This window comes from Lissotriton helveticus (genome assembly GCF_964261635.1).
Source record: "Lissotriton helveticus chromosome 1_1 unlocalized genomic scaffold, aLisHel1.1 SUPER_1_unloc_24, whole genome shotgun sequence".
Lineage (NCBI taxonomy): Eukaryota > Metazoa > Chordata > Amphibia > Caudata > Salamandridae > Lissotriton > Lissotriton helveticus.
The window spans coordinates 1,136,584-1,155,645 of record NW_027611664.1 but is presented as its reverse complement, the minus strand read 5'-3'; the positions used below and the strand labels follow the sequence as shown (position 1 = coordinate 1,155,645).

The 19,062-nt window shown below is 51.9% G+C and overlaps 1 protein-coding gene across 1 annotated transcript in view; it reads right to left on the bottom strand.

Moving 5' to 3' along the window:
- The window catches only part of LOC144805769 (uncharacterized), an 85,333-nt gene extending 69,385 nt beyond the window's left edge, over positions 1-15,948 (bottom strand). The window contains exons 1-2 of the mRNA XM_078672257.1: positions 15,865-15,948; positions 11,381-11,528 (exon numbers count right to left, since the gene is read on the bottom strand). Of these exons, the coding sequence (XP_078528383.1) occupies positions 11,381-11,528; positions 15,865-15,948 (232 nt within the window). The remainder of the gene's footprint in view (positions 1-11,380; positions 11,529-15,864) is intronic.
- Between the last annotated feature and the right edge of the window lie 3,114 nt (positions 15,949-19,062).

The following is a 19,062-nucleotide window of genomic DNA, read 5'->3' as shown; positions in this document are numbered from 1 at the left end:
GAGCATAGAAGCTAGACTAGATCTAAATCTTAATTATTGTATTTATAACATTTTATACGCTAGCTAATCATATGGACCCAAGTTATACAACTGATGGGTAACTTTTAACGTTCTTTGGTGTTAATTGTGACTGTAAAGATATTTCTATTTTTTTATTTTTTGGGATGATTGTAAAGATTTTAATTAATCATACAATAAAATGTTTGACTTTTTTTGACTAAAGGAGCTCCACTGACTCACACCTGAAGGGGCTCCACTGACTCACACCTGAAGGAGCTCCACTGACTCACACCTGAAGGAGCTCCACTGACTCACCACACCTAAAGCAGCTCCACTGACTCCCCACACCTAAAGCAGCTCCACCTGAAGGAGCCCCACTGACTCACCACACCTAAAGGAGCTCCACTGACACATCCGAATGGAGCTCCACTGACTCACCACACCTAAAGAAGCTTCACTGACTCACCACACCTAAAGGAGCTTCACTGACTCACAACACCTAAAGGAGCTCCACTGACTCACCACACCTGAAGGAGCTCCACTGACTCACCACACCTGAAGGAGCTCCACTGACTCACCACACCTAAAGGAGCTCCACTGACTCACCACACCTGAAGGAGCTCCACTGACTCACCACACATAAAGGAGCTCCGCTGACTCACCACACCTGAAGGAGCTTCACTGACTCCCCATACACAAACTACCATGATTCAAACCCCTAACCCACACTTTCAAGGCGCTACATATTACTGGCCCAGCATACCTCAACAATAACAACTGCTTTCACAAACCTTCCGGACAGCTCAGTCCATCTGAACTCCTACTTGCAGACATCCCACGCATACAAAAGACCAGAGCCAGCTGTAGAGCCTTCTCGTACATTACTCCTAAAGCCTGGAACGACCCGTCACTGCACATGAGAGCCTCCTCCTCACTTGACCTGGCTTTTGGAGTAGTCCCAGGAGGCCCCAGGCTTGGCTAAGCCCACACCTGCTCAGCCCCAGGATACACTGCCAGGTGACGGTGCGCTCTATAAATCTGCACAACATAACATAAAACGTATACGTTTGATGCTACAACAAAGAGGTCATATCCTTTATCTTAGTGGTTTGATTTGGATCCATATTAAGTTTAAATAGGTGTGCAACAGAATTCATATGCTAATTTGTGAATTTTACATCACAATCACGAGGTCTGACATCATTACAGCAAAGTGAAAGTAACTCAAGCCGATGGGCTCATTTAACTTTCACTGCATCAATGCGTGGGGGGAGAGAGAGGGTGCATATATCAGCCTGCTGAGCAATGACTACTTGGGAGGGAAGTTGTTGGAAAGTAGAGAACCTCCCCTTTCCACTGATATCTCTGACCAGTGGATCCATCCTTGGGAATCGCCACAGGAGAGCCATACCCAAGCAGGGATACATCGACTAGGCCCCAGGGACATTGGGAGGGGCCCATTAAGCAAGTGATTGTGCTCTCCTACGACCCCCAAATATCTTGATATTTCTGCCCCATGGGTAGCGGATAGGCGATTACCCCCGATCTTCCCTCTAATGGTGAGGGGGGTCAGATAGCCCACTAGACACCGGGGGCGGGGGGAAGAAAATTTAGGGTGATGGAACCTCCCCATGGGCATGACCATGCCCCTAACCTAAAACATATGGCATCCGTTTTCCTGCCCCTCAGGCAGATGGAGGTGATTATCCCCAATATGCTCACCCAGGAGGGCAGAAAGTCCACTAGACACCTGGGATTTTTTTTTGCAGGGGTTGGGGCTGCCTACCACGGGCATGGCCATGCCATCACCCCAAAAACTACAGCATGAGTTTTTCTGCCCTGGGGGAGCAATGGGGGTGATTACCTCCAAACTGCCCCTGGGGGGGGGGGGGGGGGATCAGAAAACAACAGGAAACATTTTGGAAAGAAAACAAATGTTGAGGGGTGGTGGAAGCCCCCCATGGGCATGGCCATGCCCCCACCCAAAAAAAGTACTGTCATTTTGCCCTGGCTTGGGGGCTGATGAGGGTGATTACCATGCCATCCATACCATACCGTGTGGGCTTTCTGCCACCCGGAGGATTGAGCCTGTGCTATCTGCTATGTCACAGCCCAAATTACTTTCTGCTCCCCCATGGTGGGATGATATGTGTATTCACCCCCAATCTGCTGCCCCCAGGGGCAGAAGGCCCACTAAACACCAGGCAATTCAAAACAGAGTCAAAACAAACAAAAGGAAGGGGCGGCCTACCCTTGCATGGAGCCATACCCTGCCCCATAAGGGGCAACAGTGTCTTTCTGTTTCCATGGGGGCAGGTAAGAGGTGTGTACCAATTGAGAAGGTTCCCCCAGATATGTGGATATATAGAGGTAGAAAGTCCATCTGATGCCTGGGATTTTGACATTAGGATGAAGGAACCTGTTGCAGGTCTTGCACACTGGCATTAGCCACAACCCCACCCCAAATGGCACACAGAAGCCTTTCTGCCCCCCCCCCCCAACTAGGGGCAGATAGGTTTGCCCCAGTTTGCCTCGGGGGGGCGTAGAAAGCCCAATGTATGACAGGAATGTATATATTGTTAATAAAATAATGGCCTGGGACTGGCCCATCCTAACATCAGGCCCCACCCTCACCCCTAAAGGCTCAACAGTCTTTCTGCTCCACTGCGGACTGAAGCGTCCCATCCCAATGGCAGGCGGGAGGACATCTGATCCTTTCCGGTGTCGTTTTTACATGTGGGCCAGAAGAGTGTGGCTTACTCCCAAAATTATCACACTTGCAATGGTGAACGGCTGCACTTTTTGGGATGGGTAGGCTGCCGCCTGGAAAAGTCCACGGGAAACCACAAATTTCCAACCACCATGAGTTCCCACATGTCCCCCGATAAGAACGGTACCCCACTTGTCTGGGTGGGTCAAGAAACCATGACACAAAATGCCCTAAAGCGCTACGTTGATGGATAAGCAATAGGGGTATCTGTGGTATTCGTGTCCCAGATGTGGTGCCATCCATGAAACCAACAAACCACAGAAATATTCAAAAACTAGACAACAAGGGAATTCCAAGGTGGTGCGTCTTGCATGGATCCTATACGTTTTCTTACCCAAAATGCCCTGCAAACCTCATACTTTGCCTGAAATTACGCATTTTCATGAAATTTCTCTGATGGAAGCATCTGGAATCTGCAGGATTCCACAAAATTCCTAGCACCCAGCGTTACCTGACTTGTGCTGATAAAGCGGTGTGTCTCCTGCGTGGCTCGGCCCAGTGCCCAAGGCAGAAACGGATCAAACCAGGGTTAATGGGAGCCCTTGTGAGGGGACTCCAATTGACCAAGTCACCCCACCCTGGATACTCCTCAGTATCTAGGTTTTCCCTAGGTACATGCGGAGCTAGGCCCCAAAACCTACAGCTACCCACTTTACAGCAAAATGGGTCAGTTTTGAGTGAATAAATGCAATGTATTCATGTTGGGTTTTGGGCCATTTCCCGTTGTGGGCACTAGCGCTACCCACACAACCGAGGTACCATTTTTATCAGGAGCCTTGGGGGAATGCTTGGTAGAAGGAGGTGTGTGGCTCCCCACAGACTGCAGAACTTTCCATCACAGAAATGTGAGGAGAATGTGTTTTGTTAGTTAACATTTGAAGTTTGTAAGGGATTCTGGGTAAAACAACCTGGTGAGATCCATGCAAGTCACCCCATCCTGGGTTCCCCAGAATGTCTAGTTTTCAGAAAGGTGCTAATTTGCTACGTTTGCCTGGGTGCTGGCTGAGCTGGGGTTCAAAATCCACAGCTAGGCACATTGCAAAAAAGGGTCAGTTTGAGTGAAAAAATGTGATGTATCCATTGTATTTTGGGAAGACATGTGGGAGAATAGAATAGTCAAACATTTGTTATTAACAATTGAATTTCACTACATTTTGTACCTTCCAAAACTCAGCCAGTGTGTAAGAAAGCAGACATTTTGAAAAATATCTTCTAATCATATACTCGTATGGGCACCCTCAAATTCAGAGATGTACAAATAACACTTTTGTAAATTGGCCATTGTGACAGAAATTCACAGATGAAAATGTTGTAACATTTTTTTACACTCATTTTCAATACTTCTTTATTTCAACTGTTAGCATCTTTGAGAAAACCTTGAGGGATTTACACATATGACCCTTTCTGAATTCTGAATTTTGTCTAACTTTCAGAAATCTGCAGCCTTCCTGGATCACCCATGGGTACACACTGGTTTCAACTAAAAACGGTGGGCTGTGAGATCAAAAAATAGGACACATAGACTGATACTGTGGTAAAAATTAGTTTTTGTCCATAATAGTTGGGAGGATGGTGACCTTAGCACAGTAAATGTTTGTTGATGACATTTTTAGGAAATAAAATAGAAATTTTTATCCAGAGCATTTCTTTCAAGTTTAAAAAAAAAAATATAAATGTGGCTATATTTTGCCTATTTTCTCGGTCACAGGCAAGGGAATCCACAAATTCTGGGTACTTTTAAAATCCCCAGGGTGTTAGAAAAAAGAAGGCACAAATTTGCTTTAGTTACCTTTTGTGGAAATAACTTATGGACCCTAAGCACGAGCTACCCCAAAAAGCAAAAAAAGTGCTCAGCACGTGGGGGAGGGGAGAGAGAAGGGACAGCATTTAAGGGGTCAATGTGAGCAGTCAACAGACATTTCAGGTAGATTTCTTTTCCAGAGCGGACCACTAGGGGAATTTTTCAGCACAAAACTACTAATCCAAACAAATCTGTGGTATTTGCACATTGGATCTTTCATTAGTTGAAATGGTTCTTTAACCCCTTGTGTGCTAGTGATGAGCTCAGCTCGTCATGAGGGACGGTTGAGCTACCTTCATAACAAACTGAGCTCGGGGATAATTTCCCTCCTGTGCTGAACGTTCTAAAAATGGGTGTGGTGTGACGAGCTCAGCTCGTCACGAGGGCAGCTCCGCTGTGCCTCATGACAAGCTCAGCTCGTCAACAGCACAGCGGCGCCACGCGCGGCCCCCCTCACACCCGCACAGCGGGGGAAAACACCCCACAGCCAAGGGGTTAAACATGGAGCTCCTGGTTTGATAGGAGTCAATCACAGGGCAGAAGTTACACAACATTGTGAAGACATAGGCAAACCTGAGCACAGGGTTGCAGTAACATTTGTTGTACATGCACATGCAGTGTATGCCTTTGAAAGGCTTTATTCATGGGTGAACTTTGATCCTATAGATGCCGGTACTACGCTTTCCACTCCTACAAAGATGCAGCCGTTCTGACTCAGCCCCAAGCATATCAAGACCCGTGGACCCTTTCACCCGTCCAGTTCATAAGATTGGTTTGTTGGTCACTTAGCCCCCACATACCTCAGAATGCCCGACTGAGTTCCCTAAAGCGGGGGGCACCTCATACCGTACTGGCTCGGTACACACAGTATCCTGTATAGGTGGCTCAGACAGTATGTATTGCAGAACAAAGCAGACAGAGCGGGTCGAGCGGGACCTGTACCACAGACACAGGGTTCCATATAAGCAATCTGTCCACAGTCTATAAGCGCCAATATGAGCAAAGTGCCCGTAAAAAGCAACAAAACTGCCTTCTGGATCGCTTGCAACACTAACCAGAGGACCAGCATTGTGACGATGAGACATCCCCTTCATGGGCAGTACTACCCGATGTACTAAGGCAAGAACAAATGAGTACAAGGCTGCACCCTCCCCCGATCTAGAATGAGATGAAGTATCAACCGTACTGCTCATGGCACGTCGTCATGGGCGGTACTACCCGATGTACTAAGGCAAGAACAATTGAGTACAAGGCTGCACCCTCCCTAGGTCTAGGAATGAGATGAGGTATCAATCGTACTACCCATGGCACGCCGTCATTGGTGGTACTACCCGATGTACTAAGGCAAGAACAAATGAGTACAAGGCTGCACCCTCCCCCGATCTAGAATGAGATGAAGTATCAACTGTACTACCATGGCACGCCATCATGGGCGGTACACCCGATGTACTAAGGCAAGAACAATTGAGTACAAGGCTGTACCCTCCCTCGATCTAGAATGAGATCAAGTATCAACCGTACTACCCATGGCACGCCGTCATGGGCGGTACTACCCGATGTACTAAGGCAAGAACAAATGAGTACAAGGCTGCAGCCTCCCTCGATCTAGGAATGAGATAAAGTATCAACCGTACTACCCATGGCACGCCGTTATGGGCGGTACTACCTGATGTACTAAGGCAAGAACAAATGAGTAGAAGGCTGCACCCTATAAAAAGACTAAAAAGACTAACAAAAATAGAAGGACTGAATTTCCATCAACTCAGAAGTCCAGCCAAGGTGGATACAATTTGACAGACCGTATTTTCATTTCAGCTGGGCTGTCCACCAGCGCCATCACCCAAGTCCTGTTCTGCAGAAGTATCCGTAGTTTGCATGGCATTTTCTTTAGTTAATCAAGTTCCTTTCTTTCTTTTTGATATGAGTAATAGAGTTCAACCTTTCTCTTCCTTCTTTACACTAACCTCAGTGTCTTGTTCTGATTCGGTCCGTCCACTCCTCTTGGCCCAAAAAGAATGAGAAGTAATGCTATTAGAATACAAACCAGGGGACCTGAGGGAAAAGAATGCGTGTGAGTGAGCTTTAAAGTAGGCTCCAGCGCTGTATGGAATCCAAGAAGGGTGGGATAAAGAATCTATTCTACAGGTCATTGCTGAGCCCCAAACACAGGCTCAATATCCTCCGAAGCCAGAAGCAAACACACCATTAAAGCTATCTGCGGTCAGCTGAAGATCACGCCATTACAATGCCTTGTAGTTGTACATTGAATAATCCTCTTTTTCCAGTTTTAAAACCTGATTGAACATACAGAATAGTTGTAGATTAAAGTCACACACACTCTCATAAACTGTACAGTCGACTTTTCAGACAAAATATAGCGCCTGAGAGGGAGTGTCTAAGCTCTTTATCAGTTCTGTTATACATGATTGCCAGTGGCTTTAAGAATAGTCCTGGTTTATTTGCAGCATCAATTAGGAGCTCTTACAGAAAGATCCAGAGGTGCCATCTTACGTTGACAACATTTACACAACAGATGATGACGAAGAACAACACCCTACCAGGGCGGAGTGTACAGTGACAATACCGGCAGCAACATATGATGACACAGAACGACACCCGACCAGGGCGGAGTGGATAGTAATAATACTGGCAGCAAGGGGGCTAGAATGCCGGCACATAGCACCACCTCTGAATTCATGTACAGAGACTGGAAAGCTCTGGAAAGGCTGAGAACTACTTGTGCCGTGTTCCAAGTGGATGACAGTTTCTCTCCGAACAGTCCAGTTGAGGACAACTACGAGGCCTTTTGTCTTAGGATATCTACAAACGTGGACTCCCTTGTCCCACTAAAAAAATGTAAGCACAAGGGCAGAGTATCAGCTCCATGGTTCAATGATTCTTTAAAGGCCCTTAAATTGGCCTGTAAACAGGCTGAAAGGAAATGGAGGCAAGGTTACTCCATTGCTAATAAGCAACTCTGGAAAACCAAACTTTTGGAATATAAATCTGCAATCATTAAATCTAAATCTGCTTACTTCTGCTCTACTATATGTACAGCCGCCAACAGTTCCAAAAGTATTTTCCAGATTTTGAACAGCCTCACCCACCCTGACTGCGCTAAAAAATCGATCCCTCCCACACAAACCCTTTGCGACAATCTTGCGCTGTTTTTCAAAGAAAAAATTAAGACTATTATTCATAACCTGAGCATCTCCCCTTCACTGGTCTGCCCCACCGGCCCTGGGGTCGACACTACTCATTATGAAATTGGACTGCTTGTGGGAGTTCCCCCCTATTATTGAGGCGGACTTCGACAGACTGGCTCACGGGATTTCCTCGGATTCTCCTCTCGATCCCATTCCCCCTAAAATCTGGAAGGCCTCCGGAGAGGAACTCTTCTCCACTCTCTGCAGGATCTGCAATCAATCCCTGCGCAGTGGCTTAGTTCCTGCTACCTGGAAGCAGGCTCTTATTACGCCACTGCTGAAGAAACCCTCCTTGAATCCTACAGAATTATCGGCCTCCCTGCTACCATTCCCGGAAAAAATTGCCGAGCGCTGGGTGAGCACTTGTCTCTCCAAACATCTGGAGCAGAATCACTTCCTGGACGAAATACAATTTGGCTTTCGTCCAGCCCATGGCACCGAAACAGCTCTACTCACTGCCATGGAGGACCTCCGTATGCGTGCAGACAGGGGCCAGGCAGCAGCCCTGATCCTGCTGGACCTGTCTGCCGCATTCAATACGGTTAATCACGTGATTCTATTGGAGAGACTAAGGGAGGCCGGGGTGGACGGCACTGCCCTGCTCTGGTTTCATTCCTTCCTGCGGGATAGGAGGCAGGCTGTGTCCCTTCCCCCGTTTCAATCGGCCTTCTCCCCGGTGCTCCACGGGGTGCCTCAAGGCTCGTACATCAGCCCGATTTTATTTAACGTTTACCTTAAACCACTGATTACGTTAATAAAATCCCATAGGCTAAAGGCAATCAACTACGCTGACGACACTCAGCTCATCCTCTCCTGGGAGGGTGAGGAATCGATCCCTCTGGAATCTTTTCATGACTGTCTGCGAAACACGGCTGGTTGGCTACACAATAATTCCCTACAGTTCAACACCTCCAAAACTGAGGTTCTGTTCTGTGCTGGAAGTCGGATCCCCCGTCCGTTCCCGGGGGAGTTTTGGCCCCCTGAAGCCCCGGAAAAGCCACAGCCGGTCACCACTGTTCGCAATCTGGGTGTTATGATGGATAACAAACTCAGTATGGAAGCCCAGGCCGCAAAAACAGTGTCCACCTGCTCAGCCCTCATTCGCTCTCTTCGTAAGATCTTGCCACTTCTCCACTCACAGGCCCGGGCTTTAAAATTCAGGTGTACCATTCTTAGTCACCTTGACTATTGTAATGCGCTGCTGCTCGAGGCCCCGTCCGTGTTGTTAGACAGACTCCAAAGAGTTCAAAATGCTGCTGCCAAACTGGCCCTTGGCTGACCTAGGAGATCTTCGGCCACTGCGGCAATGGCTGAGCTTCACTGGCTCCATATGAAACAGCGAGTGGCTTTTAAATCTCTCTGTCTTGTTTTTAAAGCCCTGCATGGAGTCGGGCCCGGCTCCCTCCAATCTATGTTTGCCTGGTACATTCCATCCAGAGCCTTCCGATCTACAACGGCCTGTCTTGTCAAAGTACCGAGATTCAAAAAGGTCAGGACCGGAGGGAGATCTTTCAAAGTTGCAGCCGCAAAACTTTGGAATAGCTTGCCCCTGGACATCCGCCATACATAGGAACTTCTCCCTTTCAGGAAGCGGGTCAAAACTTGGCTGTTTGCTAAATGTTAATTCTGGCTATTCTATTGATGTCTCCCTGTGCATCCATTTTAGGAGTTATCTCAGCGCCAGGATACCTGTAAGGTGATAGCCGCGCTATAGAAATGTTTTAAATAAATAATAATTAAAATAAATAAATAACACATGATGACGCGGAACGACACCCGACCAGGGCGGAGTGTATAGTGACAATACTGGTCACAACAGAGGATGACGCGGAACAACACCTGACCAGGGCGGAAAGTATAGTGACAATAGTGGCCACAACAGATGATGACACGGAACAATACCCAACCAGGGCGGAGTGTATAGTAATAATACTGGCCACAACAGATGATGGCGCGGAACGACACCTGACCAGCGCGAAGTGTATAGTGACATTACTGGCCACAACAGATGATGACGCAATGGCCTGCATCTTTAAGTGGAGTTGATGTAACATTTGAGTATGATCTGACTCTCGGCATTTAACAATTTATGCACTATACACAAAATATACCACAAAGTCCTAATATCCTACTCACAGAGGAATTTAAGAGAGTCAGATTCATCCTTCCGTGCAAGGGTACAATGTCAATTTAGCACAAAGGCATTTGAAAGGTACCAGAGATTCAAAAAGGAAACCCATTCAAAATAAGCAAGCATAAGGTAAGCGGTTTTCTTTTTTTTTATTTTAATTTTCCTTCATCGTCGGCTGTTGACTCCCACCACCCTTACCTGCACGGGCAGCTCCAGTGCATGGATTGCTCATAGTGCACTAAGATGCAGCGCACAGATCCCGAATAGAAGAGCCCAGCTCTGCCCACAGGGGCCCCTGGATAAAAGAGCCCAGCTCAGCCCCAGGGGCCCTCGGATAGAAGAGCCCAGCTCAGCCCCAGGGGCCCCCGGATAGAAGAGCCCAGCTCAGCCCCACGGCCCCCAGATAGAAGAGCCCAGATCAGCCCCAGGGGCCCTCGGATAGAAGAGCCCAGCTCAGCCCCACGGCCCCCAGATAGAAGAGCCCAGCTCAGGTCCCAGGGCTCCCGGATAGAAGAGCCCAACTCAGCCCCAAGGGCCCCCGGATAGAAGAGCCCAGCTCAGCCCCAAGGCCCCCCCGGATAGAAGAGCCCAGCTCAGCCCCAGTGGCCCCCGGATAGAAGAGCCCAGCTCAGCCCCACGGCCCCCAGATAGAAGAGCCCAGCTCAGCCCCAGGGGCCCCGGATAGTAGAGCCCAGCTCAGCCCCAGGGTCCCCCAGATAGAAGAGCCCAGCTCAGGTCCCAGGGCTCCCGGATAGAAGAGCCCAACTCAGCCCCAAGGGCCCCCGGATAGAAGAGCCCAGCTCAGCCCCAAGGCCCCCCCGGATAGAAGAGCCCAGCTCAGCCCCAGGGGCCCCGGATAGAAAAGCCAAGCTCAGCCCCAGGGGCCCCTGGATAGAAGAGCCCAGCACAGCCCAAGGGGCCCAGGATAGAAGGGCCCAGCTCAGCACCAGTGCCCCCCCGGATAGAAGAGCCCAGCTCAGCCCCAGGGGCCCCGGATAGAAGAGCCAAGCTCAGCCACAGGGGCCCCTGGATAGAAGAGCCCAGCACAGCCCCAGCGGCCCCGGATAGAAGAGCCCAGCTGAGCCCCAGGGGCCCCGGATAGAAGAGCCCAGGTCAACTCCAGGGCTCCCGGATAGAAGAGCCCAGCACAGCCCCAGAGGTCGCCAGATAGAAGAATCCAGCTCAACCCCAGGGACCCGGATAGAAGAGCCCATCTCAGCCCCGGGGTCCCCTGATAGAAGAGCTCAGCTCAGCCCCAGGGGCCCCCGGATAGAAGGGCCGGGATCAGACCCAGGGGCCCCAGGATAGAAGAGCCCAGCTCAGCCCCAGGGACCCCGGATAGAAGGGCCCAGCTCAGCCCCAGGGGCCGCCGGATAGAAGAGCCCAGCTCAGCCCGGCTCCTGCAGAGATTCCCTCCGGGATTATTCAGTCTATTTCTACAAACACAGCAGAAGGTGCTGACAATCTCCTACCTGAGCAGAGAACTGTGCAGACGTGTCCAGGCTCCCTCCCCCACTTGGGGGGCAGTGGTGGGGCAGGGGGAGATCTGGGGCCTGAAGGGGGTCTGTAGATGAAGGTAACTGCACAGACAGATGAGGTTCCTTCCTCCTCTGCAGCAGGCTGCACACAAGGGGAGACAGGAAGTGAAGCCACCTCCGCTGCAGGTGCTGTCTCTGCCGCTGCTGACCCGGAAAAGGAAACTGTTCTCCTTACATCCAATGTGCAGGTCAGTGGGTTTCATCAGCAGGCGAGGAGCGCCCTCTGGTGGCCGCTGACGGAACTGCCGTAACCAGGCTCCAGCAGAGCAACAAGCATTGGCGCCTGCAAAGACACAGACATGGTTGTTTCACTCACAGTCCTTGACAGGGTCTCATATGGGAAACAAGCATTGGCGCCTGCAAAGACACGGACGCGGGTGGACACTCAGAGTCCATGACAGGATCTCGTATGGGAAACAAGCATTGGCGCCTGTAAAGACACAGACGTGGGTGGACACTCAGAGTCCATGACAGGATCTCGAATGGGAAACAAGCATTGGTGCCTTCAAAGACACAGACGTGGGTGGACACTCAGAGTCCATGACAGGATCTCGTATGGGAAACAAGCATTGGCGCCTGTAAAGACACAGACGTGGGTGGACACTCAGAGTCCATGACAGGATCTCGTATGGGAAACAAGCATTGGCGCCTGTAAAGACACAGACGTGGGTGGACACTCGGAGTCCATGACAGGATCTTGTATGGGAAACAAGCATTGGCAAACATGTCTCCTTCAGTCACACCGCAACTCTACATTGGACGGACCACAGCTGCGTTCACTTCACCTACAATAAGACCACAACTCACAACCATCCTCAACCTACTCTACGAAGAAACTGGAACAAAATCACCACCGACCAGATCTCCTCATCGCTGCTTCAAAACCCCATTGTCCACTCCTCAAACTCCGACCAAGCAGCCATTAACTTCACCCAATGGCTATCCAACAGCGCCGACCTCCTAGCACCGTTGAAAAAACGTCAAATCAAACTAGGCAGCAAAAACGCCTCCTGGTTCAACGATGATCTTTAGAAATCGAAGAAACTCTGTCGCTCCCTCGAGAAGGCCTGGAAAAAAGACCCTAACAACAGCACCAAGGACGCCTTCAAAAACGCCACCCGCATACACCACCAACTGATCCGGACTGCAAAGAAAGCTGCATTCAAAGACCGACTAGACAACAACGCCCACAACAGCAAGGAATTATTCAACATCGTCAAAGAGTTTACCAACCTCTCAGCCAACTCCAACGATATCACCCCCTCTCAAGCCCTCTGCGACTCCCTAGCTTCGTTCTTCCACAACAAAATCGCAGACATCCACAACAGCTTCGACAACCAATCCGGAGACCAACCCACTCTACCTTCTGCCGCACCTGCACCCCTCTTGAACATCCTTAACCACTGGAACCCAATCTCCACTGAGGACCCCATCCGCCTGATGAACTCCATCCACTCAGGATCCCCCACTGACCCATGCCCTCACCACATCTTCAACAAGGCAGATTCCATCATAGCACCACACCTCTGAGACGTCATCAACTGCTCCCTCAACTCCGCCACCTTCCCGGAAAGCTGGAAACACGCAGAACTCAGCGCCCTTCTGAAAAAACCCACAGCTGACCCCACCGAACTCAAAAACTACCGCCCCATCTCGCTCCTTCCATTCCCAGCCAAAGTCATCGAGAAAGCTGTCAACAACCAGCTCTCCGCCTTCCTCGAAACCAACAAATCCCTCGACTCCTCACAGTCCGGCTTCCGGGCCAAACACAGCACGGAGACCGCCCTCATCGCAGCAACAGACGACATTCGAACTCTACTGGACAACGGAGAAACAGTGGCCCTCATTCTACTCGACCTCTCCGCCGCCTTCGACACTGTCTGTCACAGCACCCTCATACAACGCCTCAGCAACATCGGAATCCAGTGAAAAGCACTGGAATGGATCACCTCGTTCCTCACCGGAAGAACCCAGAGAGTCCGCCTCCCACCATTCAAGTCAGAGGCCTCTGAAGTCATCTGCGGCGTACCACAAGGATCCTCACTCAGCCCCACCCTCTTCAACGTATAAATGAGCCCCCTTGCGGCGATCGCACGCCAACACAACCTCAACATCATCTCCTACGCTGATGACACCCAACTGATCCTCTCACTCACCAAAGACCCTAACACCGCCAAAACCAACCTACATGAAGGAATGAAAGAAGTAGCCGAGTGGATGAAGCATAGCCGTCTGAAACTGAACTCAGACAAAACAGAAGTCCTTATCTTAGGAACCTCCCCCTCCGCCTGGGACGACTCTTGGTGGCCAGCAGCCCTTGGAAAAGCACCCATCCCGACGGACCACGCACGGAACCTGGGCGTCATCCTGGACTCCTCACTCTCGATGACCAGACAGGTCAGCGCCGTCTCATCATCTTGCTTCAACATTCTTCGCATGCTCAAAAAAACATTTCGCTGGATCCCCACCGAAACCAGAAAAACGGTCACCCATGCACTGGTTACAAGCCGCCTGGACTACGGAAACACCCTATACGCCGGTACCACCGCAAAACTCCAGAAAAAACTCCAACGCATCCAGAATGCATCAGCCAGACTCATACTAGACATCCCGCGTAAAGACCACATCTCCATCCACCTGAAAAAACTCCACTGGCTCCCCGTCAATAAGAGGATTACTTTCCGCCTCCTAACCCACGCACACAAAGCACTTTACGAACTTGGACCCGAATGCCTCAACACACGACTTCCCTTCTACACCCCCCCCCCGCCAGCTACGATCCTCCAACCAAGCCCTTGCTACCGTACCTCGCATCAATAAAACCACCATGGGAGGTAGATCCTTCTCCTACCTGGCAGCTAAAACCTGGAACTCACTCCCCACTCACCTTCGTCTCACTCAGAACCACCTAGCATTCAGAAAGCAACTTAAAACTTGGATATTTGACAAGTAATTCCCCACCCTTCCTCAAGCGCCTTGAGACCCTCTGGGTATGTAATGCGCTATATAAATCAACTTGACTTGACTTGACTTGATAAGACACAGACGTGGGTGGACACTCAGAGTCCATGACAGAATCTTGTACGGGAAACAAGCATTGGCGCCTGTAAAGACACAGACGTGGGTGGACACTCAGGAGTCCATGACAGGATCTCGTATGGGAAACAAGCATTGGCACCTGCAAAGACACAGACATGGGTGGACACTCAGAGTCCATGACAGGATCTCGTATGGGAAACAAGCATTGGCGCCTGCAAAGACACAGACATGGGTGTTTCTCTAAGACGCTCACAGTCCATGACAGGGTCTCATATGGGAAACAAGCATTGGTACCTGTAAAGACTCAGACGTGGGTGATTTTTATTAAGACACTCGCAGTCCATGGAGACAGGGTCTCATATGGGAAACAAGCATTGGCGCCGGTAAAGACCTGGGGGTTTAGATGTGACAGTCTGCGTGATGTGAAAGTAAACTCGTGGTTGGCTCGCGCTTGTTTTACTTGTACTCCTCAGCTTGTAGCTAGCTGTTGGGCAGTGTGACGCTGCTGTTTATACTCACGCTCTTCAGCGGATTGCTCTGTTCTATGCAATGGTGACCGTTGTCTTCGAGGGTAAGGAGATCACCAAGCTGCGCGTCGTGGCCTGGATATCAGGGGAATCAAAACTGCACTCATTCCTCGCCTTAAACAGCTGAGGCACTGTTACAGTTCTTGTGCCATTTTACAAAGGGTGAGGCCGCGTTTAAATCAAGCCTCTGTCTGGGCCGTGGTTGTCAGTCTGGGCTGTGGTTGTCAGTCTGGGCTGTGGTTGTCAGTCTGGTCTTTGGCTGTCAGTCTAGGCTGGAGGAGATGGAAGGAAGTGTGAGAGGCAGCGGGTCTTCCTGGAATCCTCAGCAGTCACCCCTGGCCTGGAGGGGCTCAGCACTCAGAGCACAGAGCTGCCGCTCGGAGGCCGGTGGACAGAGGCAGGGCTAGGGGAGAGAGGAGGGGGTGCAGGCTATGAGGGCACAGCCCAGGGGGCACGGCTCTTGAGTCTCTGGAGGGAGGTTGAGTCAGACGGAGCACGGCAGCGACTCGCCCCTCCCGGCCTCTTTACAACCCGGGGGTGTGGGGCTCTTAAGTGTCTGGAGTGAGTAGGACCAGAGAACCCCCCCTCCTGCGAGATCCCTGCACTCTCCTCCCCCGGCGGCAGATGTGACCGGGCCAGGGGGGAGCAGACTGCACATGGGACCACCTTTGAGCACAAGCGCCGCACACTTGTTTTGAGCAAAGATAAACATAAAATACATACACAGGGATTGATTGCATTTCACAACTTTAGTTCAATTAACGATCCTCGCGTGTTGGACAGGCCACATGAAGGGCTCGCTCCCTCCCCGCCCGACAGGGCCCGGGCACCGGCTCTCCAGGTGCTACCCACAGAAGCAACTCGCAAACCGTCCTCTACGGGACTCCTGCTCCCGGACATCTCTGTATTACTGGCCCGGGCCACCGTCAGCACCATTGCCCGGCCCGGCCGCCATCTTGGACACTGCACCACGAGGCCGCGTGGCCTCAACTCGACCCCAACCCTGGGCCTGGCCAGGCCCCGACAGCCCGGCACCACCATCCACCAGGAGGTGAACGGACCACTTGGCAGGTCAATGGGAGGAAGAAGTATCGATGGCTCTCCCCCGCCAGGTGCCGATCGCCCCCAGCCTCCCCGGGCGCTGGCTCCACCCCCCTGCTGGGTGTCTGGACTCCCTCATCCCGGACCCCCCGACCTCCAAGTGCGAGGGTCCGGACATCAAAGGGCGCCAGACCTATAACTGGGGCAGCTCCAGAGCAGGAAGGCAGTTGTATCCTGGAGTCGAGAGACACCGAGAAGAACTCATCCTTGACGGACTGCTGGCGCTGCCGCAGCCCTGCCTTGTGAACTGTTGTCCTGCCGCTGGCGCTGCCGCGGCCCTCTGCAATCTACCATCTCCGTTGGGACCTGCTGGCGCTGCAGCGACCCGTTGTAACTACCATCTTCGTTGGGACCTGCTGGCGCTGCCGCGACCCGTTGTAACTACCATCTTCGTCTGGACCTGCTGGCGCTGCCGCGGACTGTTGCCACCTTCGACCACTCCGGGATTTGCTGGCGCTGCCGCAACCCGTCCTTCAAGAACGCCGAGCTCGAGGATTGTGAGCTACCATCATCTCATCGTAACTACCAGATTGGTAATAAGACTGTCCCGCTACCCCTTTCCCATCCAAGAGACTAGAATTGAGGGGACCCCTGAGTCCAGACCTCCTTGTACCATTCTACCGTACTTCAAGATTGCTTATAAAGAACGTTAAATCTTATCCTTGTGTGGTGCCTATTCTGTGGGGGGGAAGTTACTTGTCTGTACGATCGCTGGAGACGGCTCTCCCCGGAGGCCTCTCCCCTTGTCCTCGGCCGACCCTCCTGGTCCCGCCTAACATTGGTGGCCAGCGGCGCGATCCGAACCAACGCGTAATCGTACAGAAAGCAACTCACCCCACGACTAAACCACAATGCCGGCCCAAGAGAGCGGGTCTACAGAGAAATTCCAAATGGACAAGCTAGAGGAGTACAACCATCGAGAATTAAAACAATTTTGTATAGAACTGGGCATTGCTACCACCGGTCTGAGCACAAAAGATGACTTTAAACACGCCCTAGAATCATGGGCAGAGGTAAACACCGCTGGTCCCCGGGACCAACACAGCGAAGCCCCGGAAACTAACCCCGCTCCTTCCGAGGAAAGGAGAACAGGTCTCTCCCGGGAAGAGATCCAAGAGCGAGAAAGAACCAGACTGCATGAATTAGAGTTGGCACGGCTCAAAATGGATGGAGAACTAAAACTAGCGGAACAAAAATTGAACTTAGAACACATCCGGCTCCGAGAAGAGCGGGAGGAAAACAAAGACAAAGAGAGCTTGAAGAAAAAAGACTGGCATATGAACACGAGCGCAAACTAGCCGAAATAGAACTACGTAAGCAAGGCAAGGACCTGGGGGTGCCCGAGCGACCACGCACCCCAGGAACTTCAGAATCAAAGGTCCTCATTCCCAAAGATGTCGTCCGAGAGTTGTACCGAAACGACGACATACAGCAGTGGTTCAAGGCCTATGAGATCGCCATGTCCTCTCACCGGATCGATCGAAGTGACTGGGGAGCCGGTCTATGGGGGAGGTTCGTCAACGAAGGCCGTGATGCCCTGTTACAGCTCCCGGATCACCAAATGACGTCCTATGATCACATGAAGGCCGCCCTCCTCACTCGATATGGGCTGACACCCGAAATGTACCGCCAGAGGTTCCGCGACTGCACCCGAATCCCGGGTACGACTTGGGTGGAATACGTAAACTATTTCAGCCGAGCCCTCGAGGGGTGGATCAAGGGGAGCAACGTAACGACCTACGAGCAGCTTTTTAACCTTGTTGTGTGGGAGCACCTCTCCAATAACTGCTTTGTCGAGCTCAGGCAGCACCTCCTCGACAGTAAAATGACTGATCCACGGCAGCTCGCCGCCGAGGCTGACCGATGGGAGAGCACCCGAGTGGGCCGGGGTGGCCCGTACGAACAGAACAGGAACAACCAAGGCCATCACCGCCCCCGAGGAGGAGGAGGAGGCCAGGGCCGGGGGAAAGACACCGTCCCGGCCGCTCCCGCCACCAGCACCCCGCCCCCGGCCAACAGGGGCAACCCCCCGATGCGCCCGGGGTTCAGAGCCAATGTCACGTGTCACCGATGCCAGCGAGTCGGTCACTACGCCAATGACCCGAACTATCCACAGAACCAGAAGAGCAAGTCTCCGAGGACCAAGAAGAGTACGGACACGAGCAACAAGATTGGGAGCCGGCCGCCATGGTCCTGGCGTGCCTGGGAGGGAGAGACATGGTCCAGCGGGCTCCCCTACCCGCCAACACCAGAAAGTATAGTCAGTGGGTGAGCGTCTATGGGCGCAAGGCCGAAGCCCTACGTGACACAGGGGCCAGTGTGACAACCGTCCGCTGTCACCTGGTGACCCCCGAGCAAATAACACCGAACATTCTCTGCCTCGTCCGGTCAGCCGACAATTCAGAGAGCATGTGTTGGATGGCCTGCGTCCCCTTCGAGTGGGGAGGAGTATCCGGCATGCTGAAGGTGACGGTCCGCGATGATGCCCCCGTGGACTGTCTCCTGGGGAACGATCTCGAGAGTTCCCCATGGGCCGCCGTAGAAAGAAGAGAACACCTGGGGATGTTGGGCCTTCCGGACTGGGCGTGCGTAACCACCCGGTCCATGGCGGCCCGCGCCATCCCCCGACCAGAAGAACCCGAATGGCCAGCACCTCCCACCCCGATCGCTCCAGTGGAGGACGCCGACACCGTCGAACTCGCTCAGCCCCAGGATCTCCCAGACCTGGCTCAGTGGCGTCAAGAAGGGGGACCGACACAGGAGCAATTCCGTCAAGAACAGAAGACATGTCCCTCCCTCGAGGGACTACGCCAACAAGCCCTCGCCCAGAGCGCGGGAGATACCGCCGGGGCCCACTGGATCTATTGGGACAATGATCTATTGTACAGTGAACAGAGAATCGCCGAGTTGGGGGCCAGTCGAGTGTTACTGGTGCCCCTCCGTTTTAGA